The sequence below is a fragment of the Anser anser genome (assembly GCF_964211835.1).
Source record: "Anser anser genome assembly, chromosome: 1".
Classification (NCBI taxonomy): domain Eukaryota; kingdom Metazoa; phylum Chordata; class Aves; order Anseriformes; family Anatidae; genus Anser; species Anser anser.
The window spans coordinates 61,527,530-61,551,208 of NC_139720.1; the positions used below are offsets into that span (position 1 = coordinate 61,527,530).

Genomic DNA, 23,679 nt, shown 5'->3' on the forward strand with positions numbered 1-23,679 from the left:
CAGATGATGCTGAGATATGCGAGTCCTTGTGGAGCTGCTTTATTCAGGGCAAGAGCCCCTTTTACTTGAAAGTACATCAGCTTTTAATAAGAACTTGCACACTTGAGATTTTTACCTTGTTAGCTCAGGCCAGGTAGGACCTCCTAAAGTGATTTAATACACTTTAGTGACATCGTTCCAAAATCAACCTTAATTCAGGCAGTGTCAGTGCAATCATATCAAGCTGTTGCCAAGCAGCTGTGGACACTGACTTGACCACCAGTGATAACCTGCATACCCCTATAAACTGCATACCCCTAGATAGCAGCAACAGCAGCAAGTAGGGGCAGAAATTTCACATATTTGCAACTCTTCTCCTATTTCATTGCTACAGCTGTGTCCATAAACATCTTTGCCTATTACAGTTATCACTGCCATGTCTGGCTCATTTTGCTTACATGAAGCACCCTCAGTACACCCACTATTGAGGTACACAATTTCAGATCAAAGCAGAAAGATGTATTCTTGCACAGGGAGTAAAGCCAAGGCACTTCAAATAACAGCATGCATTTTTTTTCCTGATTTTTTTGTTTTGTTGTTTTGAAGTCGGGATTTGTTGGTGAAAGTTTATGGAGTCTTTATACCTTTTTCACCTTAACACTACTATAAATAATTTCATAGGCCTCTTCAGTTTCTGTATCTTAGGTATTTATTCAATATATACTATGTTTCCTTTAAAAGAGAAGCTGACAATGGTTGTAGACTGTTCGGCTCATCTTTTCATAGTCACATTCCTCAACAAGTCTGAGTACATTGCTAGCAGGCAACTACTGTATTTATGCAGTTCAACAGAACACTTCTTTCTGAACACACACAGGCTTCAGGAAGCATGTGGATTCCCAGGCAATGCTCAGGCTTACTGTACAAATAGCATTATGACAGGAAACTATCAACAGAGTATGTACTGCAGCTGACTTGGCTCAGGACAAATAAAAGTTATACCATAGTGCAGACGGTAGCCACCTCTGTTCTCGCTAAGGGCTGATCTGTTCTTCCGGCTGTTCACTGGTCTCAGCTATCCGTTCAGAACGTGTTCTTTATATCATAGGCTCTTTTTTAGAAAGGTTGTAACAAAGTTAAAACTTCATGTTAGTGTGACACGATTCTGCAGGAGTTAAGAATAAGTGACAAATGGCTTTGTATTACACAAACACACATGCCACCACCACCCCTCCCCCAAATCATCAAGCTAAAATACAGAAGCTTCAAACTTAAAAAAACAGACAGACCTCATTTAATTTTGGGGGGGTTTTTTGTTTGCTTTTTTTTGCGTTTTTTGTTTGTTTTTATTTGGGAAAAGTGCTTCTTACAAAAGGCAGCTGCAAAACATTACATTATAGACCTCAGAACAATTTCTCATTCCAATTAAAAGTGAAAGGAGAGGCAGTCTAGGGGACAAGAGCAGCAGGAGAACAGATCACGGGGCATCCACGAGTCAATAAAAGACAGCAATAATGTAATGCAAGGTTAAAATTCCTGTACTGGAGCTTTGGTGGCAAAGTAATTTCTCAATGCAAATTACAGCCCGAAACTGCATGACTGACTTCATAAGCAGTAACTCACGTAAGCCGAACAGCTTTACCAGGCAACCCGCCCAACTCCGACGCTGAAGGGCACGCATACCTCGATGCAGCTGAGAGGCACTCTGATTTCCTAGGAAAGCTCACGGCCTAAGTGGTTGCACCAAGTTCTAAAGTTTAAAGAGCAATACAGCTAAAGGGGCCTCCCTGGTGTTCCTCCGACCCCACCTCAGCTAACCAGATTTCTGCTCCTGGACAACCCTAATAATACACATGAAAGAGAGCTGGTGTATTAAGGAGTTACACATAATAGTTAAGATCATTGCAATAGACTGAGCTGAGACCACTAAACCAGTTTCATGTCCAATTGGAGGCTAGACTTCATGCACCAAGAGGGGATGAACGGTGGTCTTATTATTTTTAACTTATACAGAGTCTCCCATCCTTGAGGTTCAACTCTACGTTTATCTGTATATACACATAGAAGTTCTCCTTTCACTAAGACATGATCCTTTCATGCTAGACACAGTAAAAACCCGGAACATTCACACCTGGTTCTGGTTACACAGTAGTAATAGTAATGTGCAAGTAAACAAGAGACCAAAATCACAAATGAAGATGTGTACATGAGGGGGCTGGAACGGAGCTGATGCCAGAACAGGTTTGTTTGTATCTGGTCTGAAGTCAGAAATATTGTTTTAAGGACAGAAGAACGGCCATCAGCCAATTTACATCCCCACTGCATGGCCACTGCTCATTTTTGTATCTGGGCTCTTCAAAATGAGTGTGGAAGTCCTGTAAACACTTTAACCCTGGAACTGGGTGAGCTCTGTTGGGTACATAGATGAAGCAACAAACCTAAGCTAACTGTTTGACAGTTAAATTCATTTTTACAAAAACTAACATTTTGAAGATTTCTTGTTATTTGTTTAAACAGAGGAAAAACAACACTCCTGGGATGGGAGGGGGTGGGAAGAGACAGACCCTGGGTAAAAGTTATTACAACAGCACCTGGAATTGATAGGCCTGCCTAGGAGAAACACAGGCACTGCCACAACACCACAGGTAATAGCTACTGCCTGAAGCCAAGACAACAGTCCACACTCCACTGACAGGTGCTATAGATCCAAGTCATAATAATCTTCCAGCTCATCATGAAACAAGTCCCACTCGTCCTCGGAATCTGTTAGCTCATCATCACCTCCTGCTGCCAACAGCATGAGCAACATCTCACCAAGCTCAAAGGTCACCACCTCATCTTCATCGGTCTCAAATGGATCACCATTCTCTCGCTCCTCGATGAACTCCCAGAACCGATTCCTTCGCTGGGCCTGCAAGTGGAACACAAGCATTTCCCCAGGTGACCAAGTGGTACAAGACAAGAGTCTTCCCAGGGGCCAAGCACTGTCAGCCTCTGGTGTACTTTCTGACACGTAGGAAACCATGTTTCTCCTTCAGGGATATACTCACCTCCCGTAGAATCTACTCTTACACATCCCTATTAATGCTGCCCAACATTTTACCTCAGGCTGTTGGTGTAACAGGAACATTTTTTAAATTCACTCTTTTACACCTTAGCCTCCATCACTCCCAAACTTTAGACCACCCCCTCCTTCAAATTCACCACTACACAGGTCTGTCAGAAAAAAAAGTTTCCCTATTCCCTTCAAGACAGATTTAACACACACCCCTCTTGATCTGTCTCTGTATATACAGATACACATACAGAACACAAATCATCACCACTAACCCGAGATCTACTTGCCATTCCTACTTTGGGTCTTTGTGGCTCCTCTTGACGGCCATCAGGATACGCATGTTTGTAAAAACAGTTCCCTCCAAATGGACAGCTCCCACGGCCTTCGTCAAAATACCTGCATGGCTTGTTGCTGGAAAGGAAAATATCGCAACCCTTACTCACAGCAGACCCAACCAGACTTCAGAACTGCATTTACCTATAGTCCAAGGGGATCTCAGGTATCATTTGAAGCTGAAGATACTTTGTCAGTACAACACCTACGCAAAAAAATGATGTATTACACAACGTTGGTACCCAGTACGTGTGGGTCAACGCGTGCACAGGGGCACTGAGGGCTTGCACAGCACAAGTTGTACCACCTTACGGCTAGACCACCGGTGTTTTGTGTGTACAAGGGAAAGACGGAGGTCAAAGTTCTTAGGAACAGCTTAGTGACTGTGTGGTTGCATGCGTTTGCAGGTGGATAGGTAAGGATGGACTTCGAGTGGGAGTGGAAAGGAGATATGATACATCAGTATCCTTCTTCTCCATGTGTGCCCTTATCTCTGCGTTCTCAACTTGACAAAAGGCTGCAGTGCTCGTACCTCATTGCCTCCTTGTATTTCTGAATGAGTTTCTGCTTCTCTTCCTTCTCCTCCACCCAGTACTCACTTGGAATGACAAAGTTAGATGTGATCCGACATTCTGGGCAGGACCTGGGGAATGAACAGACCGTGCTGCAAAACTCCACATTACAGGGCGCTCTCTCCTACACAACAAATCATGGCATATATTGATCTTTACAATGTACCGTACAAGTGCACTTGCTGTATGGACTTCTAGATCTGTATTCTCTCTTACACATGAAGATAACCTAAGCTCTCTTCAAGAACTCAATAGCAACGGCAGCTGGTCTCAAAAAAACACTTCACACAGACTCCTTTTTCTTTAGCATTAAATAAATTTATTTTTGTTTCAATTTCTGTATATATTTTACTGGACTTTTTTCTTTAGAACAGCCTTTAAATGGAGAAATGGTTTGTCAACTGATTAATGCACTAGGGCGGTAATGAATTAAGAAGCGTACATTCTGAACTGGTTAATCTGTTTTCAGATTCCTGGCTGGGTGTCCAAGACAAACAGTAACCATCAGACAACATGCTACTAAAGAAATGAAAGTCATTTTCTATCATTAAGTGACTTTCGCAAACTTAATCCACATTAACCAAATCAGAGTGTAAATGTTACCCCTTAACAATTACTTCACTTCCAAACTGAAGTTAGCATGTATTAAATGCAGTCTCTGTGCAGGGGGGAGGTCTGTTGCAAGTTGTCACAAGTTACTAAGTTCTTCCATAGCAACAAATAGCACAATCGAAATGGGAAAGTGCCTCACTTTATAATCTTGCTCTCAAATTGTTTAGCACTCCTCCACTTGCGGATGCACTTGAGACAGTAAGTGTGGTTGCAGTTGGAGAGGATCCCAAAGCGGCGCTCACTAGGATTAGCTTTTTCATACACCACCTCCATGCATATGCCGCACACCATGTCTTTACTACGCTGGACGGCAAATGAAAGCTCCATGTCCTTCTCGTGAGCTTCAATGCAAGACTGAAAAGGAGAGACAGAAAACAACTACAGAGACAGCTGGTCACCTGGTGAACTTCAAACAGGTTTTAAGCTCAGTTTCACTCTTCCATTCTTTATGCAAAAGGACAAATGATTAAGCTGCAAAGCCTTTATCCTCAAAAAATATATATATACATTGCTTAGATAGTGGGAAACAATTCAGAGTTCAAATTCACTCCTTCAGACATTGCTTTTAAACATCAGAAAAGCAAATCTGAAAGACCATCCAGTTTTATTAGGCAAAGAACAAAGCTTTAGCATCTTCACACAGACTGCTCTCCCAGCACAGATAAGGAAACCCAGTTGCTTTTGAACATGGCTCTGACAGGAAACAGTCCAGTTCACAACAGGAATTTCTTTCTCTGTCTGACCTGCATGCACCTTCAAATCAAAGGGTATTAGTAGCAAGTGATTGCAAGGAGCTAGGAAGCAACAACTGAAGGCTGTTTTAACACCAGACAGCTGTCTGCTTACCTTTATGTGCTGGGATCTCTGGGCAGCATCAATTGGATGCAAGACCTGCAGCCCACACATATCACACACATCCCCATGGATATATACACAATTTTCTCCATAACGACATTCTCCTACTGCGGCGTAGGGGCATAGCTCCTTCTTCATCTCCTCGTTTTCTTCCTGCTTCTCATATTCTTCCTCAATCACCATTCCATCCAAGGGTAACTCAGTGCAGGAAGTAGCAGCTGGGAACAAAATTAAGGATGGTAAGCAACACATTCAGATTTATAGCATTAGGAGTGTGTTTTAACGCCAAAAAGTCTTTGAACGACCCGGCTCAAGTTATCCGAATGGATTAACAAAAAAGAAAGGCTCACTTCAGTCCTAGTTTCAAACCCTCAGTATGAACCAACAGCTATTTTCTCACTCAAGAAAGCAAGACTAACTTCTGGTGCGATTTGTTCTTCCTTCAATTCAGACAAGATTAAAGCTGTAAAGATTTCAGTGGTCAGATTCAAGTCCATTTACAGGCTAGGTCTACACTAGAAAATCTCACTAGTTCTCAGCAGCTCAAGAGCATTATGCAAACCACGGTTCAGCAGCAATTAAGTAACGTGAAAAATCTCTCTGCTTTGAGAATCAGTTCCACACCAGCTAACATCGCTTTTTTCCCCCCCAACAATTACACAGCTGAAGCAACAGAGGTGCATCCAGCATAAGAAATGCCAACGTGGAAACACCACACAAGCAGTTCCTCACTTGGAGGTTAATAAGCCATGTTGTTGATCAGCATGAAGTAACTTCTATTTCTAGACTCCCAAACACCTGCATGAATAACAGAAGAGCCCTGTCCAGATCCCTATAACCTTATTCTATTGCAAAAAGACCCCACCCAAAACAGATACCTAGTCTGGACTTATCAAAACATCAGTATCAGACATACAAACCTAACTTTAAGAAACCCTGAGATTTTCAAGGTACTCTCATTACGTTCTAAGCCAGCCATCAATTTTGCAAAAAGACACCAAAACACTAAATGAACTCCCTACCATACTCTGAAGGTAACTGAAATCTGTAGAACCTATCTAAATAGGGAAGAGAGGCCCTGCTTAAGACTTCTCCCTGTTCCTCTTAAAAACACGCTTCTGTCTCACCACAAGCCAAACAGCCTTTTGAGATCATGATAAAGTAGGATGATAAACCAAGTTACAAGACAAAAGCAGTTCTAAGATATAATAAATGCAGGAAGATTACAGAATTATTATATCCAGGACAAATACAAAAATACAAGGAAGAACAGCAACTGGATTTTATAACAGTTACTGGTTATATTAATAAGAACGAAAAAAGTCTTATGTGCTTTTGAAAGTGGAGCTTTATAAGCCTTATGAGCACTAGATTTGGAGAAGCAAGCACACAAGTGAAGGTATACTTGGATTACTAAGAGTAAAGGACACTTTCTCAAAAGGAATCAGAGGCTGCACACTCACACAGATTTACCCCATGAAGCAAAGATGCAAGATAGAATTACAGAACACCCTGAGTTGGAAGAGACCCACAAGGATCATTGAGTCCAACTCCTGGTTCCACACAGGACCACCCAAAAAAAAAAAATCAGACCATGCATCTGAGAGTGTTGTCCAAACACTTCTTGAACTCCAGCAGGCTCAGTGCTCTGACCACATCCCTGGGGAGCCTGTCCCAGTGCCCGACCCCCCTCTGGGTGCAGAGCCTTTTCCTAACACCCAGCCTGACCCTCCCCTGTCCCAGCCCCATGCCGTTCCCTCGGGTCCTGTCGCTGTCCCCAGAGAGCAGAGCTCAGCGCCTGCCCCTCCGCTCCCCTCATGAGGAAGCTGCATGCCGCCATGAGGCATCCCCTCAGCCTGCTCTGCTCTGGGCTGAACAAACCAAGGGGCCTCAGCCGCTCCTCATACGTCTTGCCCTCTGGACCCTTCACCATGTCCATTGCTTCCTTTGAGCACTAATGGTTTTATAGAATCTAATAAAACATCTATCAGCTTGGTAGCCTTTAGATATAGAGGAAAGAACAAGCAGGTCCTGGAGAGCTCACCGTTTAATGGGAGAAGCAAGTATCAAAGATTAGTGCAGGAAAAATACTAGCTCTCAAAAAAAGGTCAAGTTTGCTTCCTGTTGACTTCGCATAGAAGTAGAACCATTTCTGACTTTGATCTTAGACAAATCTGTTTGCTAGTAACAGTCACTTAATTGCTTTTCAGAAGTATAAGTCAACTTTTAACCTGCTCATTTTCAGCAAAAGGTTCAGAACCAGAAAAACAAAAGTCTTCATTACCTCCTCTTCCCTGTGAGTTCTAGTTACTCTTCTTTGATGTTAATTCACAAGTAACCATTTACTAGGGTCTTAACCTTCTGGCCTAAACACAATATGAAAATTTGTACCCATTAATTGGAATTCCACCCCCCTCTACTGGTGTTTGAAATGTATCACCTTCTCCAAAGGTAGTAACAAAAATCTCAACTACCAGTCAGTTTCTATACCCTCAGCTATCATTTTTGCCAGTGTTTTTTTCTAGGTAATGCTATCAGATTTTCCTTTTTTTTTTTTTTAAACCTACCAAGGAAGGAAAGTTTAGTGGATATTTCTTTGAATGGGACTGGCAAGATTTTTTTTTATTTTATTTTGCTTAAGGCAATCCTACATCCCTGGGAAATGCGTACTTTGAAAACAGAGGCACATTTGAGATTTTTCTTAATGGAAAAAATTTCCGGAGTCACCCGCACTGCTCTGAGGAATATCCTTGGCCAAATCTTTATCCAGGAAGGGTTTTATTCATTAAAAAACACTTCATGTTCTTTGAAAATAAAGGCTTTGAAGTCTTACCCCAAAGTCTGACTTACAAACCCATTTATTTTTTTTATGCTAGGCCACAACAGGAGAGAGCAGAACTTCAAATTTTGGCTACATATACAGAACTTTTGTTTAAACAACAAAAAAACTACAATACTGAAGACTGAAATCATTAAGCACAATATTGAGTATAGCTACTAAACTCCAGCCAAGTCCACAATACCACCCTTGTACAAAAGATACAACCAGTTCTTGTTGTCTAGACGTCTAGCCACTAAGACACAGCTCTGTGAATGTCAGTCTTCAATAATGGCTTTAGGTACTCCTACAGGATATGACAGGGTAGGAGGTGGGAGAACATGCTGAAAGTGACGCTTGTTTCCAGTCTGTCTTCTGTGCTGTCCCAGCACTTCCCCTCAGCTAGAGCTCTATTTCCATGAAATAAAAATGAAATTACTAGTTTTACTTAGCAATAAGAGGTATACTTAGTAATAATACCTCAATGCTTCCTGAAGCCCTGCATGAACATCTCGTATCTGTTACAGTTTTGTTCCACCTTGTTATAGAATGAACGTACTGAAAAGAATATGGTTACTAGCTCCTATGATAATGGATGACAATACATCTAGGCTAAGAGGAAGAAGATCTCTCCAGTTCTGAAGAACTCATTAGAAGAACTCTGAAGGCATTAGATATTATCTCGTCTGTCAACGTGAAGCTGGGCCTATAAAATAAAGAGTATTTGCTTTCACGACCTTTCTTTCTCCAGCTTCAGCCTACGCTATATTCATATGTTGATCTCTTAAAAGGATTATTCAGATTACTTGTTTCCCTTAATAGGGTACATGGAACAAAAGCACTCCAGTCCACTTAAACCCACTCCAAGAAGTTTAACAGTTTCTTCCATGAAAATCTTCCAGTCTTCAATGTATAAAGACAGATATATACTTAGCATACTCTGTTAGTAGATATTTTCAATAAGGTTAATCTGCTCCTCATGTCCACCATTTAAAAGGGAAAAAAATATATAGTTCTCTACAATGAAAGACAGCAAGTGTCTCTCCATGCTGCAAGAATTCAATACATAGAATCTGAATGGAAAGAGAGCTAGGCTAAGTGCATATTGCTTGCCTCAGAAAATAAAGGAAAACAGTAATCAACAATCAGGAGTATAAAGCTTCAAACACTGACAAGTCTTCTGCATATAAGTACTTCCAGACAAATCCTAAAATTCTACAACGTTGATTTTTTTTTTTTTTTAAATGTATTAAGCCTTAGGCCAGCTATGGAACAGAAACTTCCATTCCTCTAGTGATGCCACCCAAAACCACGAAACTGTGGTATTGCAGGGTGAACTCATCTCCTAATCACCCCTCTGTGGGAATCATAAGCACGTGCCTCTCAAAACACAAGCGTATTATAGCAAACCAATGTGAAACTGAACAAAGGTGTTTTCAACCTTTTTTGATGCTTTCTGACTAAAGACTTTCACTTCATGAAAGATACCTAATGAACATTCTTGAATAATCTTGACCTCAACTTCTTTTCCTCTTGACTCCAGGACCACTTTCCTGAAAATCTTTTTACATAAAGCAGATTCTCCATTTCAACTTGATGCAACACACATCAGATCTCTAGAATTCCAGAGAGGAGGTCTGTGCCTTAATAAATCTTCAGATAGGAAACACGACAGTATAAGACATGTTAAGACAGATGTCAGACGCCTCAAGTTCTAGAGATACTGAAAGAAAGTCATCCTATATAAACTAGTTTTTTACCATCAATTCACATACCTGCTTTCACACTGGGACAATTATTGCCACCCAGTACATACATCTAGCAGCCGAGAGGGCAAACCACATTTTGGGGTGCCTTAAACACAGCATAGCCAGCTGGTCAAAAGAAGGGATTCTTCCACTGTATTTAGCATTGGTGCGGCCTCACCTCAAATACTGTGTGCAGTTCTGGGCTTCACAATAGAAACAGGATGTTAAGGTACTTGAATGCATCCAGAGGATGCAACAACACTGGTAAAAGGGCTGAAAGGCATGTCCTGTGACAAGAAGCTGAGTACATGTGGGTTGTCCAGACTGGAGAAAGTGACTCAGAGGCAACCTCATTGCTCTCTGCAACTCCCTGAGGAGGGGAAGAGGAGAGGGAGGTGCCAGTCTCTTCGCGCTGGTAACTGATGACAAACACACAGGACTGGTGCAAAGCTGTGCCAGGGAGGTTCAGACTGGATGTTAGGAAACAACTCTTTACTGTGAGGGTAGCTGAACACTGGAACAGGCTTCCTAGCCAGGTGGTTGATGTCCCATGCCTGCCAGCACTCAAGAAGCATTTGGAAAATGCCTTTAAAAAAATATTTTAACCTGTGGTTAGCCCTGAAGTGGTCAGGTAGTTGGACTTGATGCAAAACAATTCAGCATTTCTTATATCGCCACCTTTCTGCTCTCCCTCAGTTATTCCAGAACATCTAGCACAAGTTACAGCAGCAGAACAAATATGGAAGCGTGGTGCACCTGTACCTCAAAAACTGAGTATCCGAAGAATTGTCGCTATTTTCTTTGCTAGGCCATAAGGTCATCTTCAAGATAGTGCATTTAGTCACAAATCAGAGATTCATCTGCATTAGCAGAATGCCTTGTCTTAATGGTAAAAGATGAGCCACTGCTAACAAGTATTATCTGAGCACTTTATGCCCAGAATAATTTGAAGTTATGTCATAAAGGATATGTTTAGGATTCAGTCAATTATTTGATTATTCAAGGCCATAAGTCTTTAGTTTTAGACAGCCAGATATTAAAGATTATGATAAACACACGCAGCCTACTTCTCCCCTAAATTTAAGTCTTGGTGCTACCTTTTTGCAAGGAAAGCAGATGACAGGTATGCTACAAACAGTCCGGTCCCATCTGATGAGCTTTTCCAATCTCATTCTCAGATGAGCCATCTCAGTCTTATAAAGACAAGTCTCAGGTAACTAGAATATACAATTTTCAGCCTCTGGTCTGAACTGCCATGGGATTCATGAAAGCAAGCATATGGTTTCAGATGATTCTACAGGAATCTGCATCTCCACTGGAAAACCTTTACAAGTATGCAGAGACTGTCTTTAAGTATACCTGGTTTTAAAACGTAACAGCAGTAGTAACTGATGTGGAATGATCCTATTATTCATGCCAGAAAACTCAGGTAGAACTTCACGACAGAGCAGTTGAAGTGATTCATAAATCTGAATAGCTGTACTCAACAAAACCAGAAGCATTAAAATAAATGCACTATGTAGAAACTGTTGACCCTTGGCAGAAATTTACTGTTATCCGATGATCAGCTTACCACGTCCACAGTATGGCTGCCCAGGGACAAATTCTACAGCATTCACCCAGTCTTCAACACCTACTCCTGCAGCTGCCAGATCTAAATCTTCAGCTTCTAACTCAACAATTTCTTCTTCAATGGTTTCATCAGGGAATGATGCAAGGTCTGAAGATACTGAGGGATAAATTTTTTCATCTGGATTCACAGTAGTCACATCTTCTTCTTCCTGTATCAGTGGCTTGGTGTGTTCATATCTAAAAATTAAAACACATCATGTCAACTCATCACAAAAAAGTACTTCCAATCCCTCTGGTTGCTTTATGGACATCAACCGATTGCGATGTAAACACCCTATACTGAAGAAAGACCTAGAAGCGGCTTGGAAGAGAATGCCACTGATGACTCTTTACACAAGCGGATGAATTTCTGTAATGTGTCAGCACTGCCTAATGAAACCAAAGGTACTTACTCTGTCATTTTGTAAGAAATAGAGTAGCGCACACAAGTTTTACTTAACTTCCATAGAATGAAGTTCTATTATTTCCAAAACTGGTGATGTACCTATTATACACATATAGTATTATCAACTTTAGTGAGTTCATTCAGCTTTGAGAAGACTAACGGCAGATACTGCTGTCTTCATCTACTTGGTGGGACGGAATAGCAAAATCTTCTTAGAGGCGCAGTGATAGGATGAGAGCCAGCAGACAAGTTCAAAGTGGAAAGTTACAGTAAGTTATTAGACGAAAAATTACCGTGAGAGTACTCAAACACTGAAACTGATGCCTAGAGATGCTACACAATCTTTGTCTTTGCAGATACTCAAAACTTGACCGGACAACACCCTGGGCAACATGACCTGAACTGACTTACCTTGGCATCTTGCCTCATTCAGATTTTATGTTGAATTTTAGTAATCACTTCTAACGTCTCCATCTTATGTGGAAAATGATGCTCAGAACACTGATTCTTACCACCTCTGAACAACAGGGAAGCACCATTTCCCTCAAAATGATCTTCCAGCAGCTAGTAGACTACAAAGACAATAATTCATTCGCCCATGAAGTCATAGGTATTTGCTGACTAATTTCAAGGATTAAGGTAGAGAATTCTTGGAGATTATACAAAACCTTTAAGCAATTGTGATTCATTTGCCTTGTGTCAGATTGAAAACAACAATGCATCACAGTTCTTGCATATTAAAGAAGTGCTCCCAGCTGAATGTCAGCTCTGAAATCTCAAGGAAGCTATGAAACAAGTTTAAAACACAAGCCTCCAGACCTCTACATAAGTGTTTTCCAAAGCAAGGTACATGCACTCCAGGTGTTATGCAAGACAATTCCACTGGAATTCAGGAAGGAAGTATTAGAATTTCTCTATTTAAAAAAAAAAAAATCGGAAATTAAGCTTTAGTAATATTTAACACATGGATTGAGGCCAGCATCCTTACTCAGTCTATATGTCAAAGGGTCCCATCACATATGGTATGCAAGGTGTACTCAAGGAGGAGCGGGTGATCCATAATGCAGAGGGACTGACAGCAGCGCCCTCACTCATTTGCTTTTAATGTATTGTTTGCTTTTAATGCGTTACAGTTTATACCTGCCCCATTAAATAGTGCCACAGGTTATATATTATCAACTTTTAACTCAACTCACCCTCACAAAACAAACAAGAAGTTTAAAAAGATTCCTGCGAAGTAACTGTGGATTGAAGATAACACAGAATGTGAACACAAAACAAGATGCCAGAGCTGACACTTCCACTTACTATGAGCTCTTCCTCAACCATGGTACAAGGTTAAAAACAGTGATGACCTAATCAAGTCTGACAAAAACTTGGGAAAAAAAATCAAAGTTACCGAGAGGACTATTTGAAATACAAATTTGTAATACAGATCCACCACTGTTCATAACGAGCCTTGCACTAAGTGCATATTAGGCCTTCAGGTATTAGCTAACAATAGTACGAAGCCATCACTGTTAACAAGACATTTAAGAGCTAAGCATTCTGAACATTAAGACAAACTTTTATAACTTTTTCCAGAGATATTTCAAATCATGCGATACTCAGTCAAATGTTTTACAAAAAAGCGACAAACGTTGAGAAGCGTCTTTGAGGTTTCTTAAATAGTAACAAAAAGACAAAAAGCCACAAAGAAATCAGAATATTTGTTCTTCCTGATATGGTAAAAACGGCTGAAATAATGCATGGAAAACAACACAGCAACAAATGAAAGCGCCTTCCTGTCAGTAAATACTGTTGGAAGACACAGAACACTGCTGAAGATTCAAAGAAACAAGTACTAGAACAAATTACGCAGTGTGGGAGGTTTACAATAGAGGCAGATGAAAGTACTTGTTAGTAACACATCTCAGCTTATGGTATTCAACAGATCCTGTTTCAACAATGAAATACATGAACCACTTTTTTGTGAGCCACTAAAGGAGAGATGTACTGGAGAAGAAGATATATTCTCAACAGTAAATGACTTCTTTAATAAGAAGAATGTTTTACGGGGAAAAACTGTGCAAGTGTAACCACTGAAGGAACAGCTGCATTGACTAGAATAAAGCATTCCAGGGTAAGATTACAAAAAGCTCCACACGCAAAATTCATTCACTGCATCATTCACAAGCAAGATATTGTAGCAAAGAAGTTAGAGCCAGAAAGTGCACAAAATGCTACAGGATGTTGTTGATACGGTTAACTTTACAAAAATGAAACCTTGAAATCACCAAATCTTTCCAATATTTTGTAATGAAAAGGAAAGTAACAAAGAAAGCCTTTTGTACCACACTGAGGTTTATTGGTTATCTCACAGCAAAGTGCTTAAAGGAGCTGTCAAAGATGAGTCACACCTTTTTCTTTCCTAAGACCACAAGTGCTGCAAATCTACTGAACTCTTCGGTGATGAGAAGTGGCTGTGACTAGTATGCTACCTAACAGATATTTTCGAAACACTAACACACTTAAACTGTCCCTTCAAGGCAGAAGTGACATTTTCAGAATGAGAAAGTAATTGCTTTTTGAAAGAAGCTAGTGCTATGGAGATGACATATTGAAAACGGCTGTTTGGAAACATTTCCATTATTATATGATTTCATTGCCAAAAACAATGAAAGCATGTTACCCATGGAAACACTCATATTTGTACATTTTAAGAACTTCTAAGCATGTTAGAAGATTGTTTATAAATCTTCTAAATAGAGTTTCAGTGTGCCTTAGACTCATTTGATTAGTTTGCAAGAAAAATTGATGTCAGAAGTCAGAAATTTATTAGCCAAATTTCAACAAAATCTTTACATATTTGGTGGACAGGAATGAAAAATGAGCATCACGATTTAGTAAATACAGCCAACAACGAAGTTCTTTTTGGATCTACTTATCTTTGCAAGTGATCTTTTTCAGTTGTAACAGCCATTAAGGCCAAGTACTGACAAACTGAACTTACAACCAGACCTTCAAAATGCTGTATCAAAACGTTAAACTGAGATTTTAAGAAAAATAATGAAGCATATTGAACCACATTGCTCTCAGTAAAAAAAATACAATATTTTTAGTGAGAGCAAAAAGGTTTTGTACAGTTAATAATTGAAAATTTTAATCTCCATCTTTTTGTGCATGTTTTAATGCACAAGATCTATTAGTACAGCAGTATGTCTACATAATTTATCTGTAAATCTACATTCATTAGAGTTACGTGTTCCGAAATTTTTCACTGATGGTATACATGATCAAAAAAGTTTGGAGACCACCAATCTACATGATCATGAAAGTAGCATTGGCAGATATACAGAGGGCTAGAGGTCTATCTTCCTTATACATAGTAGCAGTGCATTAAACATGAAAGTAAAACTAACTGTGAGTTACCATACGTGGTCATGATACAAATTTAATCACACATAAGAGCTGCAACAAGACAATGTTACAACTCCTGGTGACTTTTTTTTTTCAATAAAGTGAATTTAAGATGATGTAAAAAAACATCCCTAAGCCTTTACAAAGCTTTGCTACACTAGGAAAGCATTGGTTTCCTTTGTTGACGCTTTTCTTCTTCTCTTTTTCAAGAGCATAGGTTAAGTTACATGTTTTCATACGGTAGGGTCAATTTGTACAGGTAGCATTTTGAAAACCTACACGACTATACTCCAGTTACTTTTTCAAAAGTGGCAGTTCAACTGTCTGAACAATTCCTGAAGAAAGAGAGAAAAAAATATTCATACCTGTTCAGGCTTTATCATCTACCAAATGTTACTCATTCATCAGTTCAGCCAGTCTGAATGTAGTCTCAGATTTCAACTCATCTCCTCAACTCATTAACAAAAATCACATCCTGACAACCACTGCTTTTATTGAAACCCGTTCTCTTCTCTCCTTGTCTCACTTTTACTTATTCTCAAAACCAAAGCAAACACTACAGTATTTAGTGAGAGAAGGCCACTTGTGACTAATTTTAATAAAACTCTGAAGATGCAATGGAAGTGGGAAATACTTCAAGAAAGTTTCATTTATTTATTTTTTTTTGGTCAACAAACTCTCTACTCAGGGCCTTGGAACAAAATTATTCCCATACAGCATGGTCAGTGGCATTTTTTTTACCTGCAATGATCTCCGTAAGCACAGCATCCTCGCTGATAATACCTGCACACCATGGCAGACTGACTAGTGGACAGGTCATGGGAGTAGCGACAGTTGTCTCCTTCCTTGCAAACTCCATGCATGAAATACCTATAAGACAGAAGATTACTGTGAATTAAGAACAAGCACTGAATCTGTAAACACAGTATTTGGATGATGAGTTATTTTATAAACCACGGTATGCTGAATTAAGAACATCACTAATGACTCATGGGACCATGTCCCAGTATAAACACACAAATGAGAAAGTCTGAAAAAAGATGAAGCCTTAGCAATTCCAATGAACTGCACTGAGTTTATAAGGGCTTATGCTTAGAGAAGCCTGAAAAAAAAAAAATGTAAAGTAAACCTTATCCTGGGCTGGGGACAAAGTTTTATCAGTAGCTCCTGTGTTTTGACACACCAGCAAAAACCTTAGACAAGCCTACCACTGAATCCAACATCAAAAACAGCCATATCCTAAAAGTTTCCTTTTTTAAAAAAAAAAGTCTATTCTTAATTTGTAAATAATTGAACCAGGAGTAATTTGCTAAGAATGCAATACGTGTCGTTAATGGATAGTTGTATTTGACTAAACATGCACATTAGTTTTTGCCATAGGAGCCAGATAATCAGTAGAAGCACCCTGCTTCAGTACTGTGCTGCCTGTCTTAAATTGGACTGTTCACTAAATTTTAGCATTTCAAATAAGGCAAGTTCAGTTAAATACCCTCAAATTCATCTGCTCAAGAAAACTGAACAGTGTTTTTCCATTTGGTTTAAGTTTTAACCCAGAAGACACAAGCTTCTTTAAATTTGAGGCCTTGTAACTACTCAGACTCTGTACGCTCACGAGAGCCACAAATGAAAACTCAATTTAAAGTACATCTTACCCAATCAACATAGAAGTATTAATCACTACCCCCACCACCAAAAATCCTACGTAAGAACTGCTTACTAACAATTCAGCTTACAAAGGGCACTGGCCCTCAGATATGAAGCAAGCTGCAAACTCTGAACTCGTTGAAAACAGAGATTTAGTACACACGGAAAATCATTCAGGTTCAGGTCTCATATAAATCCTTAGCTTGTCTACAAACCACTCGAGTGGAGATTCGGACTTGGAAAGGTATTATCTGCTTCCATCTTGCTGCTGAAGGGTGCAGGCCTGCCCTCCTGCTACCCACTGGCACTGCTCTGCATTGGCACTACCCCTGCACAGCCAGCAGCACCAGGTCCTCCGAGGCAGGGGAGCAGACAGCAGGATCACCTTTCACAGCGCCAGCTAAGACTGGGAGGGCTCTTCACAAAACAGCACATTCAAGTCGATACCCGGACACATAAAGGGTTACTGAACGGCGTGAGCTTCTGCATGGGTACTTAGGCTGCTGCATTGTTAGGATGCCAGATAAATCAAAGGCAACACTTTGCCAAATGACATAAGCAGAGCTCTATCTGTAGCCCAATACCAGGGAAATACTGAAACTTGAAGCAAGTCTTAAGAGGACTGATAGAGGGTATGCAAAACCAGTGGCTTATTCAAGGTACTAAGAAGAGAAAAGCTAATGTGGTTTTATAAGCCACCAGCTGACGCTAGCCATCAGGCTGAAATTCACACCTCAAAAATACCACCTGTCTGTACGCTGCAGCTACACAGCAAACCAGATAAGAAACACAATCCTACAGAGAAATAAATAATAAAAAGGCCAGATGACACTGCAGGATATTCTCCCCAGAGCAGTGAGTAGGTTAGTCAGGTTTGCCAGGTGGCTGCACCAACAGCTCTGCCAGCACACACCAGGAACAGGGCACTGAAACAAAACAAACCACACGCTCCACAGTCAGCGTTATCCACCACAAAGACAAATAAGAAACCTCCACCCAAAAAAAACACACAAATGCAACAACACAACCCGCTCACCCGCCTACAGACAAACCCTCCTCAGAGCCGAGAGCCCAGCAACCCAACTCATGGAACCAGAACACAGCTGGAATCCCCCGGCTTCTTTAAGGAAGGGGACCCACACCAGCAGGGGCAGGAGTAATTCAGGGGGTTGTTAAGTGCCTGCCACCAGCTCTTCAAGAGCTGCTGTCTCCACCCGCGGCTCATTTCGACACAGCATTGCTTCCCCCGTGTGTCGGGGCAGGCAACTCCCCGGCTGCCTGCTGACTCAGCCCGGAGAGCCGCCTCAGCTCTAGCCCGACGGTCCTTCGGCAGCTCCCGCGGTTATTCTTAGCCCGGATCAGGTCGCTGCTCAGACCCACCTCAGCCAGCGGCGCTGGGACGCTGCTGGGGCTGAGAGAGGCAACTAGGAGAAAGGCCACAGCTGACGGGAGAACTTCTCCCCAGAAGCACTTGATAAGAACAGTGCCCTGCAGGCACTAAGCGAGGCTCTCCCACTGTCAGACAGAGGCCCAATTCCCTGCCTCCCTTCCTAGCCTGTGTTCGGAAGTCAGGGATACCTAAATTCTCAAGTTTCTCCAAGTTTTAATGACCTTGATTTCAGCGACGCCTAAAAATATAATAAACCACTAAAGATTTTTCTCCCTGCTGTTAGGATGTGATTGCTTCTATCACTTGCCATTTGCTAGAACAAAAACACGTATAGTGACTTCTATTAAAAAGACAACGCTATTTTAAACACGGGCAACTGCAGCCTAAAATCCTAAGCGCGTACTAGCTTCTTTCCGACAGCTTGCTTAATATACATTAGGAGTTTTCACACGTGTAATCCTCTTAGTGAAGCCACTCTGCAGTATTTCTCTCCACAGCTCCCGAGGCTTGCAACGGGTTTGCTTGTTCAAGGCGTGGCTTGTCCTTTACCTCAGGCCCTCCTCGCCCTGCTCCCAGGTAACCCCGTTTCGTTCCTAAGCCACGGGGTTTGCTGAACAGGAACGCCACACCTGGCAGCAGCGCTGAGCCTCCCCCACGGACGGAGACACCGCCGTCGCTGGCGGATGGGAGCCTCGGAGGAACACGGGCACGGCTGCTTTGGCTTCCTCGGGGGGCCTGCGCGGGTTGCGAGCCCCTGGGTAACGAGGTGCTGGGGAAGAGGCCAGGCACGTGGCTCCTGCGTGGCACGCGGGCACTCAGCCACGGGTGCCTGATGAAATTCTGCAGGAGCTAGCAGACTTATGAAACAGGGGAAAAGTAGGCCTCAGCGGTATCGATCTGCTTGTCCCCTCCTCGCTGTAACCTTCAGAAAGTGGCTAGCGGGGTGCCCAGAAGAGAGCAGCTAAGAAGGGGAGATAAGAGCAAGCATTTCAGAGGCCTGCGCGCCACACCTTATCGCTCATGTTACACCACGTTAAGGAGGCACACTTCAGTGAGTCAGGATCTTCACGCTAAGAGACAAGTAAATACCTGGTCTAGGCTCTAAGGAAGAGCAGCAAAGTTACAAACATGCAGCCAGCTCTCGAAACACAGCAATGGGCTGCTAGAGGGTCTTATTTATGGTCAGTTGCTGAACACACAAGTGAAACGCAATCCATTTACACCAACTCGATGAGCTGAGGTATTGCTGCGTGAAATCTGGAAAGCCCAAATATCTGGAGCTATCAGCACCAAGTCTTGGGTTTAAACGTTGGCTATACCACTGCTCAGTAAAACTACGTATCCACCTAAAACAGGAGGTGCAGAGACACTTGGTCAGGACTACCATTCCTTTTCTTATTTCAAACATACCAGTAACAAAAGGATCAAATGTGAAATAAAACTCAATTTCATAACTACTTATTCCCCTACATCTTATTCCAAATTAAAGGATTTTTTCCCCACAGCACAAAAGCCTTGAAAACTGCTGAGCCATAGCAATGTAACAAAGTTACTTCTCATGACCTATTAAGAAACAGGATGAATCCATTTTTCATCCAGAGGTCTAAATCTTAGCTGCATAAGGGCACCATCCGCAGAACTACAAGTCTCGGGAACATCAAAGTCCTTCCTCTTAGTCATTGTGTTTCCCGCTCCAAGATGGCAGTCGTCCATCCCAGGGACACCACCCTGACGTAACAAGAGCAATTAACCAACTAATTTATCACATCAAGCGTTCAAAAATGCAGCAAGAGCTTCCCCTACCAATTCTGAAACTCTCACTTCTAACAGGACAGCAGTATTCCTCCACCAACCACAAAATGCAGAGGATTTGTCCTGAAGAGAGCCCCATTTCTCTGAAGTTTTTCAGGCAGCATCTGCTGTGACCCCTATGACAGCTCAGATAAATAAAGCCTAGAAACACAAGGAACTCTGCAGTGTTACTCGAACCAGAAGCTGCTCTAGATACTATGCTGAAAAAAGCTATTTTGAAATGGTTTTGAACCCCTTCATCTTGCACTTGAAACCTCTAGCTCATTCATAAAGGTAGAACTAGATACAATAACAAGTAGTATGTTCTCTCGATAAGAATTTCATTTTCCTGAATTAGGTTTCAATAGGGTGTAGTCCTTGTTAGCTTATCACACAGCCCCAGAAGACAAAGTTGAATTGTTAATTTCATTTTAAAGCCTGAGGAAAGCCCTTTTGCCTACAACTGGAAGGGCCCACTAAAAACAAACAAACAAAGAAATGAACAAGCAAGCAATGGCAGGGCTAAGAGGATTAGTCAAAAAAGAATGCAGAGGCTCATTAGGCCGAAAGCTGAGATCTTACTCTTGTTTAAGCTCACGTTAAAGCAGGTAAATCATTACAAAGGACCAGCTTTAACTTCCCACTAGTCCTGGGCATTCATAAAGAAACGCATTCGTTGGACACTCGCTGACCGGCACGGCCCCAAACTAACTGCTCTGCTTCTGCGCTACGGCAGTCGCCGTCTTCTAGCGGATTCATCGTTAGCTGGGCAAATACCCGCGCCCCGTAACGCGACTTCGCCTAGTTAAGCCTTTCGGTCTTCCGAAGAGCTGCGGCGCATTCCGCAGAGGGAGCGCTAACCCCCGCCCCGGCGGGAGCGCGGAGCTGAGCACCCTGCCCGGCCATTTCCTCACCAGCGGCCTCCGTCCAGCCGCCCTTCCACCAACCATTACCCCGGCTGCCGGCGGGCCAAGCCCCGCGCGCGGCGGGGCGGCGGTGCCCGTGGGCGACGCTCCCCACGGCTAACGGGAGCGCGGCGGTGCGGGCGGCACAAAGGGATGACGGAGCAGCCGGGGCCCAGCGGCGTGCACGGGGAGGCACGCGGAGGGGATGCGGAGCTGGTGGAACAATCTGGAGCCCCCTCCTTTTCCTCTTTTCTTTTTTTTTTGGAAGAGGCTCAAGTTATATTCGTTATATTCAAGTTATATTCGGGTTTTATTTAAGGATAAACGGTGGAGATGGGGGGGGGGGATGCCCGCTGGTGCTGCACATAAAGGGCCCTCACGGCCCGCTCCTCTCCGCAGTGCCGCAGCGGCGCCATGCCGGGGCGGGGGGGGGGGGGGGGGGGGGGGGGGCACCGATCCGGGCCCGGTGTCCCCGCACTGCGGGAGGCCGCCGCCTCCACCCCCCCCCCCCCCGCCCCACGGGGTTACCGGTAAGGCAGCGGGGGGGGGCGCTGCGGCGGCGCCTACGTGCGCGGCGGGGGAGGGACGCCGGAGGGGACGGGGAGGGGACGGGGCGCGGATAATGGCGGCCGCCCGCCCGCCCGCCCGCGCGGCGCCTACCTGCAGGTGACCTGCTTGGTCCAGCCGCCTCCCGGCCCCAGGGCGAGCGGCGGCACGGCCGCGGGCCCGAACAGCGTGCCCGCCTCCTCCGCGGCCGCCGCCGCGGCGGCGGCGCTCGGCCCCAAGGCTGCTGCCGCTGCTGCTGCTGCCGCCGCCGCCGCGGCGCCCGCCGCCGTGCCCAGCGCCACCGCCTCGGCCATTACTGTTTATCCCGCACGGCCGCAGCCCGGAACTTCCGGCAGCGCGGCCTGCCGGGCGGCGGCGGCGGGGCGGGAGGGGCGGGGCGCGGCGAGGCCACGCCCCCTCCTCGTCGGTCTCTCCGATTGGCCGGGGTTGCGGCGGGAACGCCCCCTCGGCTGCGTTGCCGCTGCGCGGGGCGGCCGTTACCCGCGGGGGGGGGGGGGAGGCCAGCGGCCGCGCCGGGCCGTTAGGCGCGGCCCCGCGGGGGCGCGCAGCGCGGGCGCGGCCGGCGGCGGGAAGCGGCTGGGCGCGCGGCCCCGCGGCCTTTGTTCGGAGGGAGGGAGGGCGGCGGCACAAGATGGCCGGCCTGAGGCGGCGCGGGGGGGGAGGGCCGCCTGCAGGCGGGATGCCGTGCCCTCGGGTGGCCCCGGGGGGGGGATGGGATGGGATGGGGTGGGAGGCACCCGGCTGGGCAAACAGAACTCTCAATTTGTGACTGAAATAAACAAGCAAAGCACACACACCGGTGTTAACGGACTGGTAATTGCCCTGACGGTACGCATAAGGAATAAAAGACCGACCAAGTGGCTGACACCGGGCTCCGTGGGCAGCGATCTGGGCTGTGAGACCAGCCCTGCAGCAGCCTGTGCTGCAGCACTGCAGCGAGTGTTCACAGAGAGGAAAAATGTGGGTTTTTTTCCTCACACACCACCGATTTCAGCCCCTCACAGCCATGCTTTCGCTCCCCCAGCTCAGCCTGCTTGAGCACTAGGACGCCCGTAGACACCCACAGGGACCTGAAAGCTGAGGGGCATCAGGGTTTGAGCACTTTTCCCCACACTCACGGGGGTTTTAGGGACAAGAATCCCGTAAGCACACTTGGGATGCATCTCATTATATCCTTTAGGGGCTGGCAGTGAATAATCTTCATCCTGTCCAACCTCTGAGTCATCCACATTTAGTCATTGCCTCTGTTTCAGATCCGGGTGTTGGGAAATCGTGGGTAGGTGTGTGGTAGGATGTCGGTGACCTCCTGCTGCAGGCAACAGGAACCGTGCCATTTTTAAAGCCCTTTCCCATATCCCTAGAAGATTCCTGTTTTTTTTTCTTTACTTTTTTTTTTTTTCTTTTTCTGATGTATTTTCTCCTGCATTGTCATTCCTGCTGGCAAAAACTGACGTATCTTTTACAACTCATAAGTTTTCATCTCAAAAGACCCTCGATCTTCCAGTGTTGCCCCTGAGTAATGTAGTTCAGCAATGTATTCAAGTAAACTCAATTTTCCTGCCCCAGACTTACAAATATTACAATTCACATCTTTATATGCAATCATTTGATAAATTCTAATGTGGTCCAAACTTCAAACTCTATTTTTTATAATTATCGTTATTATGGTGAATGTTGTGGCATGCCTTCCTACTTTCTCATCCTCCATTACTCCCTGTACATTGTCCCTTTTTATCCAAGACAAAGTTGAAAAAATCTTGAGAGTAAGAAATCCATGTCATTGGTAGAACGGACATGAAGGAAAGAGTTGAGTTGTGGGAAAAAAAAAAGTTTACTTTGTGTTAAATAATAGTCTAAATTCTCTTTCTGTGAGTTGCAACATTCTTTCTCTGTCTTGTCTGTAGTCATTCACTGACTACATGTTTATCAAGCTCTACCTCGAGGCTAATTAGAACTTTACTGGTTATAACAGAGATGTCAGCTGACATCAG

General features: G+C 43.7%; 1 protein-coding gene across 7 annotated transcripts; it reads right to left on the bottom strand.

The window, feature by feature from the left end:
• Positions 1-668: 668 nt before the first annotated feature.
• MKRN1 (makorin ring finger protein 1) lies at positions 669-22,052 on the bottom strand (the record flags this gene model as incomplete). 7 transcript variants are annotated; one of them, XM_083851870.1, is made up of 9 exons in its annotated part: positions 1,278-2,890; positions 3,334-3,448; positions 3,903-4,013; positions 4,694-4,908; positions 5,401-5,627; positions 11,549-11,784; positions 16,133-16,261; positions 21,782-21,895; positions 21,970-22,052. In XM_083851870.1, the coding sequence occupies 7 exons, from the start codon at positions 16,252-16,254 to the stop codon at positions 2,678-2,680; spliced, it is 1,239 nt and encodes a 412-aa protein (XP_083707996.1). In that variant the 3' UTR covers positions 1,278-2,677. The 7 variants fall into 7 exon arrangements, with proteins under 7 accessions (XP_083707990.1, XP_083707996.1, XP_083707994.1 ...); XM_083851868.1 differs by having other exon boundaries at positions 21,960-22,046; XM_083851869.1 differs by having other exon boundaries at positions 3,325-3,448; positions 21,970-22,015.
• Between the last annotated feature and the right edge of the window lie 1,627 nt (positions 22,053-23,679).